Raw genomic sequence first — 19,805 nt, forward strand, 5'->3', positions numbered from 1 at the left:
CTCTGACACCGCCACTCCATCGCTGCCCCTGCCGTGGCCGCTACCGGCCACGTGGATTTCAGATTGTGGAGTCGTCGCTTCGCGTGCGACTGCCAGACGAGACGATGACGAAGCGACACTTTGGTACCAACACGGTGGTGGTGGTGGAGGTGGTGACTGTGTGTGGTGCTGCTGCTGCTATTGCATCTTCCTCTCCGGTGGTGGTGGTGGCACGCAGGCGGGCGGCTGCTGTTTGGTGGTGATCGGAGGAGCGACCGCAGGCGATGGCGAGGCCCGCCAAGGAGAAGTATTCCCTCGTGGGGAACGAGGAGGAGGATGAGGTTGGAGGTGGAGGAGGTGGAGGAGGAGAAGGTGGAGGAGGTGGAGGTTGCTCTGATTGCGAGGTGGCGCTTCCAGGGGGCGAGGCGTGCGCCGGCGAGCCGCCTGGCCCGGGGGAGAAATACAGGTGACGGGGGGTGGGGGTGGTGGGGGTGGTGGGGGGTGGGGGTGGTGGGGGTGGTGGGGGGTGGTGGGGGTGGTGGGGGGGGGGATGTGGGGGGTGGTGGGGGTGGTGGGGGTTAGGTGGGGGTGGTGGGGGTGGTGGGGTCTTTGGGAGGGCGGGGGGATGCGGGGGGTGGGGGGGTATTGGGGGTGGGGCACTGCAGTGACGGCGTTGGGAATTCGTAAAATTGAGCAACTCAGCAAAATCGCGTACCTGTGTGTGTGTGTATCTGTGTGTGTACCTGTGTGTGTAAGTGTGTGTGTACCTGTGTGTGTGTACCTGTGTGTGTAAGTTTGTGTACCTGTGTGTGTGTGTACCTGTGTGTGTGTGTACCTGTGTGTGTGTACCTTTGTGTGTAAGTGTGTGTGTACCTGTGTGTGTGTGTAAGTGTGTGTGTACCTGTGTGTGTGTGTACCTGTGTGTGTGTACCTGTGTGTGTAAGTTTGTGTACCTGTGTGTGTGTGTACCTGTGTGTGTGTGTACCTGTGTGTGTGTACCTTTGTGTGTGTGTGCGGTAGTGTAGTGGTTAGCGCTATGCTGCGCTACGAACCTGGTGACCCGGGTTCGATTCCCGCTCATGGCCGATACCCAGTGACGATTACATGAACCGGTCCTGGGCCTCCCCTAGGTCGACTCAGCCTCAGATCAGTACCTGGAGACAAAGGCGGTCGGGCGTGGTGCTGGCCACCCGCCCCCTCGTGTGCCGTGCCGGCATTCATAGGTGCTGCTACTCGCTAACAGCACTTGCCCCGACAGTCTGTTAAGAGGCTACACGGGGGATCTTTGTCTTGTTCTTTGCCCGTGCGCGTGCACGCTTGGTGCAGCATTACATAGAGTCTCGTAGAGATACATGGAGACTCATAGAGACCCACAGAGACCCATACAGACACATAGAGGCCCATAGAGACCCATAGAGATACACAGACCTGCACAGACACTTATAGAGACCCAAGTAGATCCATAGAATACGTAGAGATTCATAGAGACCCACGGGGACTCATAGAGATGCATAGCGACATATAAACTCATAGAGACCCATGGAGATACATAGAGACCCATAGAGACCAATAGAGATACATAGAGACTCATACAGACCCACACAGACACACGGAGACTCATAGAGATACATCGACTCATAGAAACCCATAGAGATACATAGAGATACACAGAGACTTACAGACCCATAGAGATACATAGAGATACATAGACCCATAGAGACCCATAGAGATACATAGACTCATAGAGACTCATAGAGACCCATAGAGATACATAGAGATACACAGAGACTTACAGACCCATAGAGATACATATAGATACATAGACACATAGAGACCCATAGAGATACATAGAGACCCATAGAGACTCATAGAGACCCATAGAGATACATAGACTCATAGAGACTCATAGAGACCCACAGAGACCCACAGAGACCCATAGAGATACACAGAGACTCACAGAGACCCATGGAGACGTCTCGTCTTCTCCCCTGTGCAGGCCCCACGGCTGTCGGAGCGGCTGTGGCGGCGGCCCTGGCTGGGCCTGCGTGGCCCTGCAGCTGTCATAGACCCACAGAGACTCACAGAGATACACAGAGACTCACAGAGACCCATGGAGATGTCTCGTCTTCTCCCCTCCCCAGGCCCCACGGGTGTCGGAGTGGCTGTGGCGGTGGGCCTGCGTGGCCCTGCAGCTGTCATAGACCCACACAGACTCACAGAGACCCATAGAGATACACAGAGACTCACAGAGACCCATGGAGATGTCTTGTCTTCTCCCCTGTGCAGGCCCCACGGCTGTGGGAGCGGCTGTGGCGGTGGGCCTGGCTGGGCCTGCGTGGCCCTGCAGCTGTCGGCGGTGCTCGCCGTGGCGGCCGCCCTCGCCGCCTCGCACCTCGTGCTGCGCCACGAGATCGAGAGACTCCACGAGGCGCAGAGCGACAGACACTACGAGCGAGGTCGGTGGGGGGGGTGGTGGGGGTGGTGGGGGGGTGGTGGTGGTGGGGGTGGTGGTGGGGGGGGGTGGTGGTGGTGGGGGGTGGTGGGGGGGATGGGGGGGGTGGGGGTGATGGTGGGGGTGGTGGTGGGGGTGGTGGCGGCGGCGGTGATAACGATGTGGGCGGTTGTTCACCGGCCACGTGTTGTGACGTCACCGGCCATGTGTTATGACGTTGCCCGCCACGTGTTGTGACGTCACCGGCCGCGCGTTCGATCGCTTGGCTCGGTGGGTGTGGTGGTGGCGCTGGCCGTGATCTCCGCTGCTCACTCTCCAGCGCCTCTCTGCCCCCGGCCTCGTCGCTCCGTCCGTGACGCCGCTTTTGTTGAACTTGGCAGCGCGCCCTGAGGGCCGGGAGGGCGCGCCGCCAACGAGACAGTTTATAAATAGCGGCAACAACATTCGAGCGAGAGCGGCGACACGGCCCCAGGCCGCCGTCCTCGAAGCGTGGACCGCGTTGTGACGTCGTTGGCCACGTGTTGTGACGTCACCGGCCACGTGTCGTGACGTTCGATCGCTTGGCACGGTGGGTGGTTGTGGTGGCGGTGGTGCCTCGTGAACAGAGGTCGCAACCGGGTACCCGATACCCGTACCCTACCCGATACCCGGCTACCCGTACCCGGCCGGGTACAGGTAGCCGTTTGCGACCCTGGTGCGGCCGGGTACGGGTAGACCGTGAGTCACTGGTGAGTCACCGTTTGTCACTCATTTCCCAACGTCTTGTCTCTTCTCACAATTCAAGTTCCTAGAATCAACCCACCCGCGCCTGCAACATGGCTTCATCCCAGAGGTCGCAATCAGGTACCCGATACCCGTACCCTACCCGTGGCCGGGTACGGGTACGGCCGGGTACGGGTACCCGTTTGCGACCCTGGTGCGGCCGGGTACGGGTACGGGAAAGGAATCAAAACCCGTTTGCGACCTCTGCTCATGAAGGCCGCAGCTGCTGGGCAGTTGGAGGCAGTCGCCCCTCCGACGCGAGCGGAGGGCGGGGGAGCGACGCTGCTCTCACAACAACGGGTGGAGCGCCGGGCGGATAAAACGCAGCAAGTCGGCACAGTAGTAGGGTACAGCTGCTGGTAGCATCTGCCGGCCATCTCAGTCAGCCGACTCGCGCGGCACCCGCTGGGTCCGTGCCGAGACCTCCTTCTGTCGGCGGCGAGAGCCTTCGGCACTTCACGTGAAGGCCTCAAAGTGCACCTGGCCTGGCACAGGCGCCGTGGTGACGTCACCGGCCACTTCGTGGGGCAAACGTTTGATGGTGGCATTGATCGTGATGTGTGCGGTGGCACCTCTTGGTTCATCATTCGTTTCCTCATTCGTTCATTTACTCATTTGTTCGTTTACTCATTCGTTCGTTTACTCATTCGTTCGTTTACTCATTCGTTCGTTTCATTATTCGTTCATTTACTCATTCATTCGTTTACTCATTCGTTCGTTTACTCATTCGTTTACTCGTTCGTTTCATTATTCGTTCATTTACTCATTCATTCGTTTACTCATTCGTTTACTCATTCGTTCGTTTACTCATTCGTTGACTCATTCCTTCGTTTCCTCATTCGTTCGCTCATTTGTTCGTTCGATAATAATTATTAAATGAACGTGTCGGTCAAAACCACCTTGGACCGCGGTGTGAACCTCGCCGCGAGGGAGACAAAGGCGGTCCCTGGGGCGCTGCTGTTCCTCGCCAACAGCACTTGCCCCAGCCGTCTGCTAAGGCTACACGGGCGAGCTTTGTCTTTGGCGTGTGTGTGCGTGTTGTGTGTGTGTTTGTCCGTGTGTACTGTGTGTGTCTGTGTCCGTGTGTGTGTAATGTGTGTCTGTGTGTCTGTGTGTGTGTCTATCCGTGTGTACTGTGTGTGTGTGTGTGCCGTGTGTGTGTACTGTGTCTTTGTGTGTGTCCGTGTGTGTGTGTAATGTGTGTCTGTGTGTGTGTGTCTGTGTGTGTGCGTGTGTGTGTCTGTGTGTGTCTGTGTACTGTGTGTGTGTGTCTGTGTGTGTGTGTGTTGTGTGCCTCTGTAACAGTGCTGATCAGTGACGGGGGCATGCTGTACGGTCGAGATGAGACGCCGCTGCCGCCGCCGCCGCCGCCACCGCCGCCACCGCCCAGCGTGCTCAGTGTCCAGGTTCGTGCCGCCGTCACCAGCCACGACCTGTCCACTGCTGGATGAGCCCGCGAGCGCCGCGGTGCGGTAAAAGAGTTCACCCGTGACTCGGAGTGCAACCTGGTCTCAGTCACGTCAGTCAGTCAGTCGGTCAGTCAGTCGGTCAGTCAGTCACTCACTCAGTCAGTCACTCAGTCAGTCAGTCAGTCAAGCACTCAGTCAGTCAGTCACTCAGTCAAGTCACTTAGTCACTCAGTCGGTCAGCCACTCAGCCAGTCACTCAGTCAGTCAGCCACTCAGTCACTCAGTCAGCCACCCGTTGGTGTGTGTGTGGGGTGTATGTGCGTGGTGTGTGTGGGGGGGGTGTATGTGTGTGGTGTGTGTGTGGGGGGGGTGTATGTGTGTGTGGGTTGTGTTTTCCTGGGGCGGTTTAACAAAATAAATAAACCCATAAGTTAATTTGCCGTTCTTGTACAACCGGATAAGCGGGCGAGTGCTATGAGCGGGCGAGTGAGCGAGTGCAAGCGAGTGATGAAGTGAGCGAGCGAGTGAGTGAGTGTGAGAGAGCGAGTGATGGATGAAGTGGGTGAGCGGGCGAGTGAGTGAGTGAGTGATGGATGAAGTGAGCGAGCGAGTCAGCGAGCGAGTGATGGATGAAGTGGGTGAGCGGGCGAGTGAGTGAGAGAGTGATGGATGAAGTGAGCGAGCGAGTCAGCGAGCGAGTGATGGATGAAGTGGGTGAGCGGGCGAGTGAGTGAGCGAGTGATGGATGAAGTGAGCGAGCGAGTCAGCGAGCGAGTGATGGATGAAGTGGGTGAGCGGGCGAGTGAGTGAGTGAGTGAGCGAGTGATGGATGAAGTGAGCGAGCGAGTCAGCGAGCGAGTGATGGATAAAGTGAGTGAGCGAGCGTGAGAGTGAGTGATGGATGAAGTGAGCGAGTGAGTGATGGATGAAGTGAGCGAGTGAGTGATGGATAAAGTGAGCGAGCGAGCGTGAGAGTGAGTGATGGATAAAGTGAGCGAGCGAGCGTGAGAGTGAGTGGTGGATGAAGTGAGCGAGTGAGTGATGGATGAAGCGAGTGAGCGAGCGTGAGAGTGAGTGATGGATAAAGTGAGCGAGCGAGCGTGAGAGTGAGTGGTGGATGAAGTGAGCGAGTGAGTGATGGATGAAGCGAGTGAGCGAGCGTGAGAGTGAGTGGTGGATGAAGTGAGCGAGTGAGCGAGCGTGAGAGCGAGTGATGGATGAAGTGAGCGAGTGAGCGAGCGTGAGAGCGAGTGGTGGATGAAGTGAGCGAGCGAGCGAGCGTGAGAGCGAGTGGTGGATGAAGTGAGCGAGTGAGTGATGGATGAAGTGAGCGAGTGAGTGATGGATAAAGTGAGCGAGCGAGCGTGAGAGTGAGTGATGGATGAAGTGAGCGAGTGAGCGAGCGTGAGAGCGAGTGATGGATGAAGTGAGCGAGTGAGCGAGCGTGAGAGTGAGTGGTGGATGAAGTGAGCGAGTGAGCGAGCGTGAGAGTGAGTGGTGGATGAAGTGAGCGAGTGAGCGAGCGTGAGAGTGAGTGATGGATGAAGTGAGCGAGCGAGCGTGAGAGTGAGTGGTGGATGAAGTGAGCGAGTGAGCGAGCGTGAGAGTGAGTGGTGGATGAAGTGAGCGAGTGAGCGAGCGTGAGAGTGAGTGGTGGATGAAGTGAGCGAGCGAGCGTGAGAGTGAGTGGTGGATGAAGTGAGCGAGTGAGCGAGCGTGAGAGTGAGTGATGGATAAAGTGAGCGAGCGAGCGAGCGTGAGAGTGAGTGGTGGATGAAGTGAGCGAGTGAGCGAGCGTGAGAGTGAGTGATGGATAAAGTGAGCGAGCGAGCGTGAGAGTGAGTGAGTGATGGATGAAGTGAGCGAGTGAGTGATGGATAAAGTGAGCGAGCGAGCGTGAGAGTGAGTGATGAATGAAGTGAGCGAGCGAGCGAGCGTGAGAGTGAGTGAGTGATGGATAAAGTGAGCGAGCGAGCGTGAGAGTGAGTGATGGATGAAGTGAGCGAGTGAGTGATGGATAAAGTGAGCGAGCGTGAGAGTGAGTGATGAATGAAGTGAGCGAGCGAGCGAGTGAGTGAGTGATGGATAAAGTGAGTGAGTGATGGATGAAGTAAGTGAGTGAGCAGGTTGGCGCGGATCTTACGGTCGATAACAAAGCTGAACGTCTTGAGACACCGCAAGTGTGTGTGACGATTATCTGACCCGGTCCTGGGCCGCCTCCCCTAGGTCGACTCAGCCTCAAACGAGTACCCGTTGCGGTGTGTGGTAAACGTCGCCACCGGGGAGACAAAGGCGGCCGGGCGCGGTGCTGGCCATCCACCCCCTCGCGTGCCACGGTGCCGGTAGCCTTCGCAGGTGCTGCTGCTCGCTAACAGCACTTGCCCCTCCAGCCCGTGAAGGCTACGCGGGGGACCTTTGCCTGTGCCCGCGTGCGTGCAGCTGGCCAGGCTGAGCGAGGTGGTGGCGCGCCTGGAGGAGAACTCCCAGCAGGCCGCGCGGCTCGCAGAGCTGCCCGACATCGTCACCGAGATGCAGGAGGTCAGCGGCACCCCCCCCCCCAGACCCCCCCCCCCCCCACCTTACTCCCCTTACCCCCTTAACCCCCCTAGCCCCCCCCTTACTCGCCACCCCCCTAACCCCCCTAGCCCCCCCCCCTTACTCGCCACCCCCTAACCCCCCTAGCCCCACCCCCACCTACCCCCTAACCCCCCTACCCCCTAGTTCCACCTTACTCCCCACCCCCCCTAACCCCCCCTACCCCCACCCCTTCTACTCCCCCCCACCCCCCTAACCGCCCCTACCCCCACCCCTTCTACTCCCCCCCCACCCCCCTATCCCCCCCTACCCCCACCCCCCCTACCCCCACCCCCCCTACCCCGCCTGCCCCCCACCCCCAGTTCGTCGTAGCTCTCCAACGTCCCGGTGCAGTTGCACCGCCTTGATGACACGTGACGTGGTGTGACGTTGGTATGACGGTGCCGTGACGTGTTGTGACGTGTTGTGACGTGGCGTAACGTGACTGTGGTGTGACGTGGTGTAACGTGTTGTGACTGTGGTGTGACTTGTGACGTGGTGTAACGTGGTGTGACGGTGTTGTGACGGTGCTGTGACGTGGTGTGACGTGGTGTAACGTGTTGTGACTGTGGTGTGACTTGTGACGTGGTGTGACGTGTTGTGACGGTGTTGTGACGGTGCCGTGACGTGGTGTGACGTGGTGTGACGTGTTGTGCAGGAGGTGCGAACCCTCACTCCGGGCATGGACGAGATCCGCGTGCACAACGAGGCTCTGCAGCAGCAGCTGGTCGACCTCCAGCAGCAGCTCAGCGACCACCTCCAGCAGGCGAGCCCCGCCCCCCCTCCCCCGCCATCGCCCCCACCCCCCCTCCCCCTCCCCCCCTCCCTCCCCCTCCCCCCCTCCACCCCCCCCTCGTCCTCCTCTGGGATGACCGACGCACGCGCCAGCAGGCCCAGTGGCCGAGTGAGCACCCTCCCCGTACCCCGTGACACCCTCCCAATGCGCCGCCGCTCCTGATGAGCTCACGGCGATAAACACCCCCTCCTCGTGTCCATCCCCTCCTCGTGTCCACCCCCCACTCGTGTCCACCCCCACTCCCAACTCGTGTCCACCCCCGCCTCGTGTCCACCCCCACCCCCTCCTCGTGTCCACCCCCACCCCCCACTCGTGTCCACTCCCTCCTCCTGTCCACCCCCTCCTCCTGTCCACCCCCTCCTCGTGTCCACCCCCACCCCCTCCTCGTGTCCACCCCCTCCTCGTGTCCACCCCCTCCTCGTGTCCACCCCCTCCTCGTGTCCACCCCCTCCTCCTGTCCCCCCCCCCCCCCCCCGCTGCTGGCAGGCTGCCGAGCGTGAGGAGGCCGTGGGGGAGACGTTGGAGCAACTCGGCAAGCGCATCAACGACGCCCTCGCCGCTCCCAAGATGCACGCGGACGTCCCCGCAGACTCCCCCGTGGACTTCTCCGTGGACTCCCCCGTGGACTCCGCCGGAGACTCCGCCGTGGACTTCCCATCGGACTCCCCCGTGGAGTCCGCCCCGGTCGACTCCCCCGGTGACTCCGCCGGTGACTCCGCCGTGGAGTTCTCCGTGGACTCCCCCATGGACTTCCCATCGGACTCCCCCGTGGACTCCGCCCCCGTGGACTTCCCATCGGACTCCCCCGTGGACTCCGCCCCCGTGGACTTCCCATCGGACTCCCCCGTGGACTCCGCCCCCGTGGACTTCCCATCGGACTCCCCCGTGGACTCCCCCGTGGACTCCGCCCCCGTGGACTTCCCATCGGACTCCCCCGTGGAGTCCGCCGTGGACTCCCTCGCGGGGAACTCCGCCGAGTCTGGAACCTCGGCGAGCCCCGGAGCGGACTCGGGGTCGACCACCGCCACCGTAACCACCACCACTCCATCCCAGGTGAGATGACCGCTCCACCCTAACGGCAGCGGTGGTGGCGGCAGCGGCGGTGGTGGCGGCGATGGTGGCGGTGGTGGCGGTAGTGGCGGCGATGGTGCCGGCGGTGGTGGCGGTGGTGGCGTCGGTGGTGGCAGTAGCGGCGGCGGTGGCGGAGGTGGTGGCAGCGATGGTGCTGCTACCCCATTAGGGGGGCCCCAAACAGGAACTATGTTTTGGGTTAAGGCGGGGGGGGGGGGGGGTTCCGGTTTATTCGCCGGCAGCAGCGAACCTCTGGAGTCCTGGAACACCGAACTCGGCATCTCGGAGGCGCCGGCTCCTCTCCCCGGGGCCACACGGCGACCATCCCGGCCCAGCCGGCACCGTCACCGTGGCAGGGCCCCCCACGCGCCCCCCACGGCGCTGCCGCAGCTGTTGTGTCGCGGTGGGTGGGTGGTGGTGGTGGTGAGGCCGTGTTCGTTTTGTTTGCCCCGAGTGGGTATGGGGTAGGGGGTAAGGGGGTAGGGGGTAAGGGGGTAGGGGGTAAGGGGGTAGGGGGGTAGGGGGTAAGGGGGTAGGGGGTAATGGGGGTCGGGGACCCACGCGATGCTTGGGATATTCCCCATGTGGGAGGGAGTCGGAGTCAGGTGACCAATCAGTGGTGTGAAATCGCACACGTGTCTACCTGTGTGTGTGTGTGTGTACCTGTGTGTGTGTACCTGTGTGTGTGTGTGTACCTGTGTGTGTGTGTGTACCTGTGTGTGTGTACCTGTGTGTGTGTACCTGTGTGTGTATGTACCCTGTGTGTGTATGTACCCTGTGTGTGTGTACCTGTGTGTGTACCTGTGTGTGTGTACCTGTGTGTGTGTACCTGTGTGTGTATGTACCCTGTGTGTGTACCTGTGTGTGTGTACCTGTGTGTGTACCTGTGTGTGTATGTACCTGTGTGTATCTGTGTGTGTATGTACCTGTGTGTGTGTACCTGTGTGTGCGTACCTGTGTGTGCGTACCTGTGTGTGTATACCTGTGGTGTTGTGTACCTGTGTGTGTGTACCTGTGTGTGTGTGTACCTGTGTGTGTACCTGTGTGTGTGTACCTGTGTGTGTGTGTACCTGTGTGTGTACCTGTGTGTGTACCTGTGTGTGTGTGTACCTGTGTGTACCTGTGTGTGTGTGTACCTGTGTATGTGTGTACCTGTGTGTATCTACCTGTGTATGTGTGTACCTGTGTGTGTACCTGTGTGTGTGTGTACCTGTGTGTACCTGTGTGTGTGTGTACCTGTGTATGTGTGTACCTGTGTGTATCTACCTGTGTGTGTGTGTACCTGTGTGTATGTGTAAGTGGGGTAGTGGTCTTGCGGTTAGCGCTGCGCTACGAACCTGGCGACCCGAGTTCGATTTCCGCTCACGGTCACCAACACCCAGTGACGATTATCTGAACCGGTTCTGGGCCGCCTCCCCTAGGTCGACTCAGCCTCAAATGAGCACCTGGTGCGGTGTGTAGTGAACGTCGCCACTGGGGAGACAAAGGCGGCCGGGCGTGGTGCTGGCCACCCACCCCCTCGTGTGCCGTGCCGGCCTTCATAGGTGCTGCTCGCTAACAGCACTTGCCCCGACAGCCTGTTGAGGCTACACGGGGGATCTTTGTCTTTGCGTGGGCAAGTTCACGTGGCCTCAAAAGCGCACCTAGCCTGGCACGCGCGCCGCGGTGACTTCCCCGCACACTCACTGGCGAACGGCGGCCGTCGTTGTTGTCGTCGTTGTTGTTGTTGCTGTCGTTGTTGTTGTTGTCGTCGTCGTTGTTGTTGTTGCTGTTGCGGGGCAAGTTCTCAGCAGCACTTGCCCCGAAAGTCTGTTGAGGCTATACCGGGGGGGGGGGGAGCTTTGGCTTTGTATGACGCAAGAAACCGGTTCGCCGGCCCGAGGAGGAGCGAGAGACGCAGGCGCCGCGCGTCACGTCACGCGCCGGTGCAGCAGCGGTGAGAGCCCTCGCGAGTTGACGAGAAGAAAATATCGCCGAAAAGTTGGGCGATTACTCAATCCATCACCCCCCCGCCATCCCTATCCACCCTCCCCCCAAACCCCCCCATCCATCCCCCCAACCCCTCCCTCCAACCCCCTCCATCCTCCCCCCAACCCCCCCCCCACATCCCTCTCCACCCTCCCTCAACCCCCCAATCCCTCCCCCCAACCCCCACATCCCTCCCCTCTCCCCCATCCCTCCCCTCCCCCCTCAACCCCCCCTCACAACCCTCCCCCCCCAACCCCTCCCTCCCCCCAACCCCCCCCCCCCATCCCTCCCCCCCCAACCCCCCCTCACATCCCTCCCCCCCCAATCCCCCCTCACATCCCTCCCCCCCAACCCCTCCCTCCCCCCAACCCCCCCCCATCCCTCCCCCCCCAACCCCCCCCATCCCTCCCCCCCCAACCCCCCCTCACATCCCTCCCCCCACAACCCCCCCAACCTCGTGTTATGGGGAGCGGCGGCGCAGTGGTTAGCGCACTGCGAAAACCTGGCGGGACCCTCCTGGAGACGAGTCTCGAGACTCGGTGAGGCTATCCGGCTCTCGAGCTATCACACTCCGGAACGTCGCGATCCGTTCGATTTTCTACCCACGTGACTTTACCGAAAGAACCAAAGAGGATGGAGTCCTGCAGTCACGAACGCTTCAAATCAGCTATCACTGTACAGTGGCACCTCGGTATACGTCGCTAATTCGTTCCAGAAGGTCGGACTTTGCAGAAAATGACGTTTACCAAACGAATTTCTCCCATAAGAAATACCGGGAAAGGAAATAATCCGTTCCAGAGTATAAGAGATTATATTTTATATGGAATATTATACATGAATGGGGTTGTATAAAATTATTTAGACACTATTTATTACTAAAATGCATACATAAATTCAAATAAATGCAAAAATAAATTGAAATAAATTGTAATAAAATACAAATTTAACGCCACTTTAGCTTGCTGAGAGGAGTTGAAAGCCGTCGAGGATGGTGGTGAGGAAGGTGAGGAGTCGTGAACGGGGTAGACGCGGTGACTCATCCCGACCCATACAAGTTCTAGCAAGCGCGACGTATCCCAAGCAAGACGTCGTATCCCAAGACAATTTTTTCTCTCGTCAAAACACGACGTATACCAAATTGGACGTATTCCAAAGCGGTTGTCATCATCATCGTCGTCGTCGTCGTCGTCACGTGTAAATGCCGAATAGCTCTGAACGCGTTCTGTCGATTCGAAATGTGGAGGGAGAAAAACCGAAGGACTCCGGAGAAAAGTCCACGCAGTGACCACCACGGGGGAGAGAGAGAGAGAGGAAGACTCCAAATCTACAGCAGCAGCAGGCGTCGTCAGGGTCGGGATCGAGCCCACGACCTCCTGTATACCAGGCGAGGTAGTTAACATCTCCTAGCCACCGTGATGATGATGATGAGAGAGAGAGACACGCAAACTCCAAATATACAGCAGCAGGCGTCGTCAGGGGTTGGGATCGAACCCACGACCTCCTGTACACCAGGCGAGGTAGTCAACATCTCCTAGCCACCGTGATGATGATGAGAGAGAGAGACACGCAAACTCCAAATATACAGCAGCAGGCGTCGTAAGGGGTCGGGATCGAGCGCACGACCTCCTGTACACCAGACGAGGTAGTCAACATCTCCTAGCCACCGTGGCTAGATAATAACGAGGACAATAAACACTGAAATAATATTGCAGAGTAGCAATGGCGAGCGCGAGACTCCGCGTTCGACATTCCGCTTGACTCGAGCCGTTTCTGCAAAACCCGGCGTGGATCGATGACTTCCCCCCTCTCCCCCTCCACTCCCCCCCCCCTTCCTACAGGGCCTTGCATCGTCGTCTTCGTCGTCGGCGTCGTCGTCGTCGTCGGAAGAGGATGAAGAAGATCGACCGGCGGGTTGGACGTCCAGGGAGTCGGAAGCGGCTCGCAACCAGGGGGTGCTCACCAAGGTGCGGCTGGGGATGGGCTTCGGCTCCTCCTCGGAGGAAGAGGGCGGTCAGGTGGAGGAGGTGTTTGAGACTGAGCAAGAGGTGAAGGATGCCGAGAAGGAGGTGGAGGAGGAAGAGGAGGAGGAAGAGGAGGAGGAGGAGGAGGAGGGGAGGCCGCACGAGGTTATCGAAGTGAAACTGGGCGACGTTCCCGGGATGAGCGAGGACGCGGCGGAAGGCGGCGACCACGACCACGGCGACGACGAGGAGGAGGACGAGGAGGACCGTGCGGGCATTCAGGCCGTGCTGCAGAGGATCCTGGGCAAGCAGTGGATGGAGGCTCACCCCGCCGGGGCGCTACCACGGGGCGGGGCAGGCGGCGGCGGCGGACTCCCCGGGCCCGGCCAGGACGCGGCACCGACGACGACGACGGCGCCCGCCGCGACGACGACGACGGTCGGGACGACGCTCCGGACGACCGTGGCTGACGAGGAGGACGATGTGGTGGCGGACGATGAGCAGCAGGAGGAGGAGGAGCCGCCGAGCTGCGCGGAGGTCCTGCTGGGAGCCCAGCGGGCCCTGCGGCGGGGCCTGCTGGCGCCCGGCGCGTTCGTGCCGAGCTGCGACGGCTCGGGGCGCTACGGCGCGACGCAGTGCTCGCGCGGGCGCGCCGAGTGCTGGTGCACGGACGAGCGCGGACGCGAACTCTCGGAGACGCGGAGCGACGGGCCCACGAGCGGCTGTGACAGCTGAGTGGCGACGCTTCCCCCGCCGTGTGTTGTTGTCTGTGTTGTGTTGTTGTTTGTGTTGTTGTTGTGTTGTTGTGTTGTTCTTGTGGCGGTGGTGGTGCGTATGGTGGGGCGGTGTCGGTTGTTGTGTGTCACCGTGTGTTGTTGTGTGCAAAACAACCCCCTACCTCCTCGTGGTGCCGGACGGGCAACGCTGTGGGGGGAGGGCCAATTCCGATTGGCCCTGTCCCCTCATGGCATCTGTGACCACTACAGTGGCTAAATGGTGGCTCTGGATGGGTGCGAGGGGCTGGTAACCCCTCCACCTTCAATTACCACTAAATCACGACCACAACATTGAATTAATAAGCTTGTGCCGGAGGCCCCGGGGGGACAGGCGTCTATGATGTCTCCTGGCCAAACCCCAATTGGCGGCGCCAGGAGACTGAAACTTTACCCTCGGGGCTCCTCCAGAAACAACAAAAAACAACTACGTGTGGCCACGTGGAATGTTCGAATGCTCACTGCGGAGGAGAGGCTGCCACTCCTCTGTTGGGAGCTGGACTGGTACCGCCTGGATCTCTGTAGTATTCAGGTCCAGTGGACCGGCACTGGCTCCTGCCACCATGAGGGGTGGACAGTCCTATACTCGGGGCAGGAGACTGCCAAACAACAGGGTGTGGCTCTTCTTCTGAACAAAAGAATGAAGGGGGCGTGGGAGCATGACGGTGAGGTGTGGGAAGTTGTAAGCCCCAGGCTACTTTGGGCTCGCCTTCCCATCAACCAGAGGCGAGGAGTGGTGGTCATGGTTACTTATGCCCCCACTGAAGAGGGATGCAGGCAATGCCGATGAGTCAGATGCCTTCTATGACCTCCTGCCACAGGTGCTAGCTAAAGTGGCCCCTCGGGATAGAGTCATCTTGTTGGGTGACTTCAATGCCCGAGTTGGTCATGATGCTGTCACCTGTTCTGGATTAATTGGAAGGCATGGACCAGATCAGCTCAATAACAACGGTAGGAGGCTGCTAGATTTTTATGCAGCCCATGGGCTTGTAATTACCAACATGCTGTTCCGGCATCGGCACATCCACACATCATGGATGCATGCCGGGTCCAAGCAAGAACATCTGCTGGACTACATAGTGACGGAACAGCGAATGCGGGCCCATGTCCTTGACACCAGGACCTACCGTGGAGCTGATCTGCCCACTGACCATCGACTTATCACTTATAAGATGCGCCTGCCATTTTTCCACTCCGGTGGTGGGTGTACACCCAGGACCCCATTTAAACCCTTAGTAGCATGGTCTCGGCTAGATGATGAAAGTTGCAAGCGATAATTTCATCATCGCTTGCGGCTGGGGTTGGCATCGTCCCCCACTATGTGTTGTGTGTTGTGTGTGCGTTGTGTTTTTCTGTGTTGTGTGTGGGGTGTGTGAATGTGTTGTGTGTGCGTTGTGTTTTTCTGTGTTGTATGTGTTGTGTGTGGGGTGTGCGTGTGTTGTGTTTTTTTGTGTTGTATGTTGTGTGTGGGGTGTGAGGGTGTTGTGTGTTTTTCTGTGTTGTATGTGTTGTGTGTGGGGTGTGAGTGTGTTGTGCGTGTGTTGTGTGTTGTATGTGTTGTGTGTGGGGTGTGAGTGTGTTGTGCGTGTGTTGTGTGTTTTTGTGTTGTGTGTGTTGTGTGTGGGGTGTGAGTGTGCTGTGTGTGCGTTGTGTCTTTCTGTGTTGTGTGTGGGGTGTGAGTGTCTTGTGAGTGTGTTGTGTGTTTTTCTGTGTTGTATGTGTTGTGTATGTTGTGTGTGGGGTGTGAGTGTGTTGTATGTGTTTTGTGTTTTTCTGTGTATGTGTTGTGTGTGTTGTGTGTTGTTGCTGCCAGCTTTATAATGGGGGGCTGGTGGGGGGGGGAGTGGGATTTGGGCGACTGCGGTGGCTGTGACGTAACGTGGCCAACGCACGTGGTGCGTGCGTCTGTCGAACCGCAGAGATGAGAGCCGACTGGGTCGACGGCGCGGCTCAAGCAGAAGATGACGACGCTCACTTTGACCTGCCGGGGATCGTCTCACTCAGAGGTGAGGGCCGTGTCCTCTTGGTTCATTCACGTACACGTGTGTTGAACTTCTTTCGCACTGTACGTAGCCAACCGTGCTAATCGGAGGTGTGTGAGTCTATGGGTCTGTGTGTGAGTCTATGGGTCTCTGTGTGAGTCTATGGGTCTCTGTGTGAGTCTGTGGGTCTCTGTGTGAGTCTGTGGGTCTCTGTGTGAGTCTGTGGGTCTCTGTGTGAGTCTGTGGTTCTCTGTGTGAGTCTGTGGGCTTCTGTGTGAGTCTGTGGGTCTCTGTGTGAGTCTATGTGTCTCTGTGTGAGTCTATGTGTCTCTGTATGAGTCTACGGGTCTCTATGTATGTGTCTCTGTGTGAGTCTATGGGTCTCTGTGTGAGTCTATGGGTCTCTGTGCGAGTCTGTGTCTCTGTGTGAGTCTATGGGTCTCTGTGTGAGTCTGTGGGTCTCTGTGTGAGTCTGTGGGTCTCTGTGTGAGTCTATGGGTCTCTGTATGAGTCTACGGGTCTTTATGTGAGTATGTGTCTCTGTGTGAGTCTATGTGTCTCTGTGTGAGTCTATGTGTCTCTGTGTGAGTCTATGGGTCTCTGTGTGAGTCTATGGGTCTCTGTGTGAGTCTGTGAGTCTCTATGCGAGTCTGTGTCTCTGTGTGAGTCTATGGGTCTCTGTGTGAGTCTATGGGTCTCTGTGTGGGTCTATGTGTCTCTGTGTGAGTCTATGTGTCTCTATGTGAGTCTGTGTCTCTGTGTGAGTCTATGGGTCTCTGTGTGAGTCTGTGTCTCTGTGTGAGTCTATGTGTCTCTATGTGAGTCTATGGGTCTCTGTGTGAATCTGTGGGTCTCTGTGTGAGTCTGTCTCTGTGAGTCTATGTGTCTCTATGTGTCTCTATGTGAGTCTATGGGTCTCTATGCGAGTCTATGGGTCTCTATGCGAGTCTGTGGGTCTCTATGTGAGTCTATGTGTCTCTGTGTGAGTCTATGGGTCTCTGTGTGAGTCTGTGGGTCTCTGTGTGAGTCTGTGTCTCTGTGTGAGTCTGTCTCTGTGTGTCTCTATGTGAGTCTGTGTCTCTGTGTGAGTCTATGTGTCTCTGTATGAGTCTACGGGTCTCTATGTGAGTCTGTGTCTCTGTGTGAGTCTATGTGTCTCTGTATGAGTCTACGGGTCTCTATGTGAGTATGTGTCTCTGTGTGAGTCTATGGGTCTCTGTGTCAGTCTGTGGGTCTCTGTGTGAGTCTATGGGTCTCTGTATGAGTCTACGGGTCTCTATGTGAGTATGTGTCTCTGTGTGAGTCTATGTGTCTCTGTGTGAGTCTATGTGTCTCTGTGTGAGTCTATGGGTCTCTGTGTGAGTCTGTGGGTCTCTATGTGAGTCTGTGTCTCTGTGTGAGTCTGTGTCTCTGTGTGAGTCTGTGTCTCTGTGTGTCTCTATGTGAGTCTGTGTCTCTGTGTGAGTCTATGTGTCTCTGTATGAGTCTACGGGTCTCTATGTGAGTATGTGTCTCTGTGTGAGTCTATGGGTCTCTGTGTGAGTCTATGGGTCTCTGTGTGAGTCTGTGAGTCTCTATGCGAGTCTGTGTCTCTGTGTGAGTCTATGTGTCTCTGTGTGAGTCTATGGGTCTCTGTGTGAATCTGTGGGTCTCCGTGTGAGTCTGTCTCCGTGAGTCTATGTGTCTCTATGTGAGTCTATGGGTCTCTATGCGAGTCTATGGGTCTCTATGCGAGTCTGTGGGTCTCTATGTGAGTCTATGTGTCTCTGTGTGAGTCTATGGGTCTCTGTGTGAGTCTGTGGGTCTCTATGTGAGTCTATGTGTCTCTGTGTGAGTCTGTGTCTCTGTGTGAGTCTGTGTCTCTGTGTGTCTCTATGTGAGTCTGTGTCTCTGTGTGAGTCTATGTGTCTCTATGTGAGTCTATGTGTCTCTGTGTGAGTCTCTGTGTGAGTCTGTGTCTCTGTGTGAGTCTGTGTCTCTGTGTGTCTCTATGTGAGTCTGTGTCTCTGTGTGAGTCTGTGTCTCTATGTGAGTCTATGTGTCTCTGTGTGAGTCTCTGTGTGAGTCTATGTGTCTCTGTGTGAGTCTCTGTGTGAGTCTGTGGGTCTCTATGTGAGTCTATGTGTCTCTGTGTGAGTCTGTGTGTCTGTGTGAGTCTGTGTCTCTGTGTGTCTCTATGTGAGTCTGTGTCTCTGTGTGAGTCTGTGTCTCTATGTGAGTCTATGTGTCTCTGTGTGAGTCTCTGTGTGAGTCTATGTGTCTCTGTGTGAGTCTCTGTGTGAGTCTATGCATCTCTGTGTGAGTCTATGTGTCTCTGTGTGAGTCTCTGTGTGAGTCTATGTGTGTCTCTATGTGAGTCTATGCATCTCTGTGTGAGTCTATGTGTGAGTCTATGTGTCTCTGTGTGAGTCTCTGTGTGTGTCTCTGTGTGTCTCTATGTGAGTCTATGCATCTCTGTGTGAGTCTATGCATCTCTGTGTGCATCTCCGTCTCTCTCTGTCTCCCCCGGCAACAGACCTGCAGTGGTTCCTGTACCGCTGCGACGGGGACCGCGACGGCCTCGTGACCTACGACGACGTCCGCCGCCAGCTGGGCGACGGAGCCCCCACGCGGGAGCGCTTCCTCGGCTTCGACCTCAACCAGGATCGCCAGCTCTCCTACACCGAGATGCGCCTCGCCGCCGGCATCCTGCAGTAGCCCCCACCGCCATCCCCCACCACCAGCCCCCACCACAACCCCCCACCACCATCCGTCACCACAACCCCCCACCACAACCTCCCACCACCGCCCCCCACCACCGCCCCCCACCACCATCCCCCACCACCATCCCCCACCACAACCCTCCACCACCATTCCCCACCACAACCCCCCACCACCATCCGCCACCACAACCCCCCACCACCATCCGTCACCACAACCCCCCACCACCATCCGTCACCACAACCCCCCCCCCCCACGGCTCCCCTCCGCCTACCAACGGATGTGCTCTGAAGAAGGGCCGTTGCCCGAAACGTCGGGTGTCAAGGGGGCTCACGAAGTCCTTCTGATTTCGCGGCATCCCTGATTGCTGGACGGACCACGACGCACACTACGACGTAATACACACATACTACGACGTACCTCACACTACGACGTATCACGTACTACGACGTACCACGTACTACGACGTACCGCATACGACGTACCGCGTACTACGACGTAATAGACACGTACTACGGCGTACCACGTACTACGACGGACCGCGTACTACGACGTATCATGTACTACGACGTACCGCAAAATGTATGACGTGTCTGTGAGTGTGTGCGCGTGTGTGCGTGTGTGCGTGTGTGTGTGTGTGGGCTCAGCTTAGCGGTTGAAAGTGTCTGTGGGAGGTTTTGGTGAATTCTTTGGACCGGCTGTTGTTGTTGTTTTAACACGTCGTCGTAGTCGTAGTAGTAGTAGGGCTTTGGCGACCAATATTATCCATAATAGAGGTCTTTTTTTTATTGGGTCGGATCAAGTAAATATAAATGTGTGTGTCGTTAAACCCGCCGCCACCCGACACAGCCAATCAGTCAGGGGCTTGTCACGTCAACAGTGAACCCACCGTCGTTTCGTGTCGGCAACCTTGCCAAAGGGGGCGGCACACGTGGGCGTCGTGCGCTTGTCCACCCGCTTGCGCGGTCGAGGCGGTTGTTGTTGTTGTGGTTTTTTTGTCGTGGACGATGTAAGACTGTTGACTTCTTGACCTGGCGGGGGCGGAAGGGAGCGGGACACCGGGTGTGCCTCTGCACTGCGCAAAAAAATAAAATAAAATGCTGAGCTGGGTATGTCGAGAGTGGCTGAGAGTGGCCAACGTGGCGGTGGCACACACCACCGGAGGAGGTCTTGACAATCAGCGAACCGTCGGCTCGCAAACGAGCGCGAGTTCAAGTGTGCCATCAACGCACGCCGCCCGCCCGCTCGCCCGCCCACCCAATCATCTACTCACTCACCAACGCATCCACTCACCCACTCATTCATCCACTCACGACACTGTAGGTCACAACAACAACACACTCGCCCACCCACTCACCCACCAACCCACTCGCTCACC

At 57.8% G+C, this 19,805-nt stretch overlaps 1 protein-coding gene across 1 annotated transcript; it reads left to right on the forward strand.

Annotated features, from left to right (window-relative positions):
* Window positions 1-353: 353 nt before the first annotated feature.
* On the forward strand, window positions 354-19,531 carry LOC133346380 (cell surface glycoprotein 1-like). The gene is made up of 9 exons (XM_061557895.1): window positions 354-445; window positions 2,266-2,435; window positions 4,499-4,599; window positions 7,042-7,140; window positions 7,835-7,942; window positions 8,459-9,025; window positions 12,850-13,702; window positions 15,665-15,751; window positions 18,243-19,531. Exons 3-9 carry the CDS (start codon window positions 4,519-4,521, stop codon window positions 18,422-18,424), a joined length of 1,977 nt encoding a protein of 658 aa, XP_061413879.1. The 5' UTR covers window positions 354-445; window positions 2,266-2,435; window positions 4,499-4,518; the 3' UTR covers window positions 18,425-19,531.
* Window positions 19,532-19,805: the final 274 nt, after the last annotated feature.

Source organism: Lethenteron reissneri, chromosome 24, assembly GCF_015708825.2.
Source record: "Lethenteron reissneri isolate LAM-NWPU_2019-01 chromosome 24, ASM1570882v1, whole genome shotgun sequence".
Lineage (NCBI taxonomy): Eukaryota > Metazoa > Chordata > Hyperoartia > Petromyzontiformes > Petromyzontidae > Lethenteron > Lethenteron reissneri.